The sequence below is a fragment of the Diabrotica undecimpunctata genome, chromosome 3 (assembly GCF_040954645.1).
Source record: "Diabrotica undecimpunctata isolate CICGRU chromosome 3, icDiaUnde3, whole genome shotgun sequence".
Lineage (NCBI taxonomy): Eukaryota > Metazoa > Arthropoda > Insecta > Coleoptera > Chrysomelidae > Diabrotica > Diabrotica undecimpunctata.
The window spans coordinates 150,191,519-150,196,508 of record NC_092805.1 but is presented as its reverse complement, the minus strand read 5'-3'; the positions used below and the strand labels follow the sequence as shown (position 1 = coordinate 150,196,508).

At 32.2% G+C, this 4,990-nt stretch overlaps 2 protein-coding genes across 4 annotated transcripts in view; one reads left to right on the top strand and one right to left on the bottom strand.

Annotated features, from left to right (window-relative positions):
• Positions 1-4,990, top strand: part of LOC140437561 (chloride channel protein 2-like) — a 293,059-nt gene that overhangs the window by 34,455 nt on the left and 253,614 nt on the right. The window lies entirely within an intron of this gene.
• The window catches only part of LOC140437559 (chloride channel protein 2-like), an 81,297-nt gene continuing 79,086 nt past the window's right edge, over positions 2,780-4,990 (bottom strand). For all 3 annotated transcript variants that reach the window (XM_072527154.1, XM_072527153.1, XM_072527152.1), the window contains one exon: positions 2,780-3,486. In XM_072527154.1, the coding sequence (XP_072383255.1) occupies positions 3,073-3,486 (414 nt within the window). In that variant the 3' untranslated portion in view covers positions 2,780-3,072. The remainder of the gene's footprint in view (positions 3,487-4,990) is intronic.

Sequence of the window (4,990 nt, the reverse complement as noted above, 5' to 3'; positions counted from 1 at the left end):
CTAGACCCATTTTTAGTCATTGGAAACCAAAAAATAAAGTTATATAGTTAGAGCTATGTGGAATTGTGCAAAAAGATAAACAAATAAAAAAAAAACAATTCAAATAAGAAAAAGAGATATGATATAGAAAAGCTAAGCGAAGTGGAAATAAAAAGAAAGTAGCAAGGTTCTGAAACTACTTTCTTGTGTCATATCTAAGGTAAATATTATGTTTTTGTCGAATTAAGCCACAATTATTGGATTATAAAAAACAGCACCCTCAAAATGTCTTACAGCCACTATGTACTGTTTGCCTACAAGATCTAGGTCAAACATGTCAATTTTGAAATGGCATAACTATAGACATATAATACAAATAGACTGAGCGCTGCAATACAGACGCGTTCCCCCAGTACGACAGAGAACTGTCGCAAAGCAGTACTTTCATCTCTTTTTAACGGGCCGGTTTATTGACCACGTGACCTAAATTACCAACGGGAAGGTCAAAAAGAGAAAGTATATCAATGAAATATATAAACGGCAATTATCCCAGAAAGACGAAGAGAAACTAGGAATAGAGCAACTATGGCAAACTACAAGAGAAGCGATAACTATAGCAAATGATAAAAATTATTCCACAAAAGAGAAAAATAAAGGCAGCGAAGAATTGGTTTAATAAAGAATGACTTAATATAGCAGAGGAAAAGAAAAGATTAAGACAATTGATATTAACAAATAATAATGATGGTATGAACCAGAGTTACAAAGATCAAAGATGAAAACTGAGAAGGGTATGTACACGAAGGAAAAGAGATTATAACGAAAAAATAATACAAGAAATAGAGGAAAGATTAAAAAAAAAGAAATACTGTCGTTTTAGTTAAAAAAAAAATAGAAATGGGGATATTAGAATTACAATTCATACATGAAAAAATAAGACGGAACACTCACGACTGAAAACAAATCAGTAATGGGTATATGTGAGAGACATTTTAGTGAACTACTGAATGGACAAAATACAGATCAGAATGAAAATTTCCTTATAGAGGATGATAGTATAATAATAGAACTGCCTAGTGAATGAGAGATTAAAAGTATAATCAATGGGCTCAAATATATCAAAAGACCGAGACTAAACGAAATAGCTACGGAAAGGTCACATTTGTAATACAAAATCTTAGATTATTAAAAAAAAATTGATTTCTTCTAAAACAACAATTGATTCATTATATGAGAAATTAACAAATATGGAAAAAGATAGATGGGTTTCCGTTTTAAAAATTATAATTTATGTTGTTAAATTTTTAGCTGGCCAAAATTTGAGTTTTAAGGGTGAAAATAAGGTATATGACCAACAAAATTATACGATATCAGGTGCAGGTGATTGATAGTCTTTTGAGACTAAACGCAAAAATATCACCAGTAAAAAAAGAAGTGTTTCATTTGGCATCTCATTCTCCTTTCCAGAAGTACTAAAATACTGAAAAGTACTACCTATCTACAAAAAAGGTGATTCCTCAAAAACTGACAATTACAGACCCATAAGTATTATTTTTACTTTTGGTAAAGTGATTAAAAAGGTTACTAAACAACAAATTTATCCCTGTTTTGTATTTAATGTTATGAGCGAGGTGATTAAGCAGTAGCATTTGTAAGTTATGTAGTAATTCCCACTTGTAAACGAATAGGACACATGTAAGATTTTCTTTGTTATTTTTATATTTACTTTTGTGACTATTAATATAGTCTTTATGTATTATCTGTATTTCTAACTATGGTGAGACACAATAAATGTTTAATTTATTTCTCTGAACCATTTTGTTTTTTTTTAAAGTCTCCTAACCATTTTTGTATTTTTAATAATTATTTCAATAGTTACAACTAGTTGTTGTAATCGTTATAATTTGGCACCTTAAACCGGCATCCATTTTAAATTGCTAGAGGTCCTCCGTGTTGTTTTTTTGTCCGTTTGTTCCAAGAGACTTATGTAAGAATCCCCTTTGTTTCATCATTTTTGTAGTTGCTCCAATCCAACCTGCTTGCCATTCAACTTATCCACGACCCAGCTCTCCAAACAAACCCTGAGTGCCGTTTGCACAGTTTCGTTTATTTTGCTTGTCCTATCTCCACCCCAGTAACTTCTGTCCCCAGTTTTCAAACCCCCTATTACCCTATGTGGTAGGCAAAATATTACGTTACAAGTATAATTGATATTATCTCTTTCAAATATGATTTATTGTGTAACTTTATTAATTTATTTTCATATGTGTATTGCATATTATGTCTTATTAATGCTTACCGCGTGATATATTTAAACTCCTCATTACTATTTTGTTCCCGTCTAGTAACCATCTGTATCTTTCTCATATTGTTTTCGTCTTATTTTCTTTCCGTTCTCGTTACTTCGTATCTTTCCCGTTATCGTTCTTATCTTATTTCCTGCCTATTCTCCAATTTACTAGGTTTCCCCATTCCTTTCAAATTAGGTTAATGCCCAAAATTCTCCTCTCTTTGGTGTTTCTTTTGTAAACTAACCTTGCCGAACTCCTACCAAGATACCTTTACAAGACTAAAACCTGTACTTTAATATCGTTCTTTGTGTAAACCTCCCTTTTCTTTGTAAAAAGGGTACACACTCGTATATGCATATTAAGAATCTTCATTTCTTTTCCTTTGAGTTTTCCTTTTATCTTGCTTTTAAAAAATTATTCAACATTCAGCTTCTCAAATTATTATTCTACCACCAAAGTTCACATAATACTAAAATTATCGACGCGGTATGTAAAAAAATGTCTACTAATAAAAACAAATATTTTTAATAAGGCGAAATTTTAAGTACAAAGAATAAAAGTTTTCATTAGGATTATATACATAAATTTCTCCGATTAATAATAAGATCAAAGAAGATCATTCATTCTTCTTTATATATCTACAAAACCATTCAGTCACATTCATTGTCTATCTGTGGTAGAAAAATAAAAAATAGTAAAAAATTAAGGACAGCCTATTATATAGCACTACTTTTATCTTGATCGAGAATTTCATAACATGCTGCAGCGTGAGCCATTATATCTTTTAAAGATTAATAATAGTTTATGCGTCGATATAATCGATTCTATCCATATTTCTTCCATCGTTGTCTCCATCCATCGGAGGCACAACTGAGATAACAGGTGTTGCAGGCGTTGGAGTAGGAGGTACAGATACATCAAATTTGAACGACTTTTCTGATTTCTTGGGCGGATTTCCACTATTAGCATCTTCGATAGCGCATCTAAGTTCCTTTAGACCTACCACACCTACCAATTTTCCAATCGACGTTACGTAAGCGAAGTTGATCGCTAAGAGGGAGAAGAGAGAATGGACCTTCAACAAAGAGGTCCTTTCGACCAGTTGGAAAGGAGCTGGATCAATGCGACAATTTGTGAAGTCTACTTGTTGTTTGAGTTGATCAACTTCCCAGGCTTGCTGTTCATGATCGGGTAGGTCACAAACCCTTAAACCGGGCTAAAAATAAGAAATATATTAAAACACTTTAAAAGTTTCTTATTTTAAAATTGATTTGGAATATGAACTGATTAATTATCAAAACTATTTAAAAAATTAAGAGGTCAACAAAGAAACTTCTCAGACTAAATTTGAATTATTTCTGTTAACAAATTATATTTAACTATTACGGTGATGACGGTATGACCAATCAATACGAAAAAGTCTTCCTTCAGAGGCACTAAGTGATTTCATAGACGTGTTTTATTGAGAAAATCGAGCTATTTCAATTTAAAAGAAAACACATTTTCTTTGATTGGATTTATTATACTATTTTTCTGTGAAATTTTTTGGAAAATTTTAAAAATTCCACTTTAAAGAACGTTAAATTGGTTTTGGTTTGCTTAGTTACTTCTTCATCATAATCATAAGCTTATCTCTCTATTCGGTACTATTCTTTGCAGCTCGGTCTACTCAGATTCTCCTGGCATTCCTATCCACACCATCCATCCAACTCAACCGTGATCTATATCTTTGTTGAGTTTCCACGGGTTTCGTCAATAAAGTACGTCTTTCAGACTAAAGTGAAATTTCACTATTTGGGAGAGTGATTTCATCGTTTAAAGTCAAATATCCTTAAATTTAAATGTAACACAGCGGCCCTCTAAAACTACCCGTTCAATTTGCGTTTTCTCATAAGAAATCACAGAATCTATAATTAGTACATTTATTTGTACTTCCCTATAGCAGACTCGACCACGAGCTGCCATACAGTGTAGCCGATTCTTGTTCACAGATAGCAGTTATGGCCATACAAACCTGAGTTCTTCGACCAAAAAAAAAATATTTTTTTTCAATATTAAAAATCGAGCACACAATTTTCATGAAATAAATTTTGTTTACATGTTCCTTTTCATTACATATTTAAGTTTATAAAATAAAAATCCATATTTTAAATTTCGTTACCATTCCCTTTCAAACACTTGGCAACCTGGGTATTTGTAAAGCATGGCAGCGGTAACAGAACCGGACGTGGAGAAGCAAGAAACGTTCATTTACATAGGCGGTGCTGAAGGGAATGTATGTGTTGCATTTTGTGATTCTATTTTGTGCGGTTGAAGTTTGTGGTCATAAATCAAGTGTTATTAGTTTGTCGTTTTACAGTGAATTTTTAGTTGTATTCTGTGATTATTAAAATACCATGGACGAACAACCGAATTGTTCCAAGGGAAGACAGCAAAATTCTGATGTTGATTCCAAAAATGAAAAGCCGCAAAAGAGACGGAAAATGTTAACGTCAGAAGAGAAGAAAATAATACGAAATGTTTATGAAGGAATTGTCGGCAGAAAATGGCATCAAATGTTAGCCAAGCGGTCGACATTTGGTGCAGCTTAACAAAAGTATCCGTTAGCTGTATTTATCGTGTGCTTAAAAATAGATCGGAACATAAAAAGAAAGAAAAAGGTGAAACTAGAGTTAAAAAAAAACATTGTTTTTAATGACGAGATAAGAAATGTTATACGT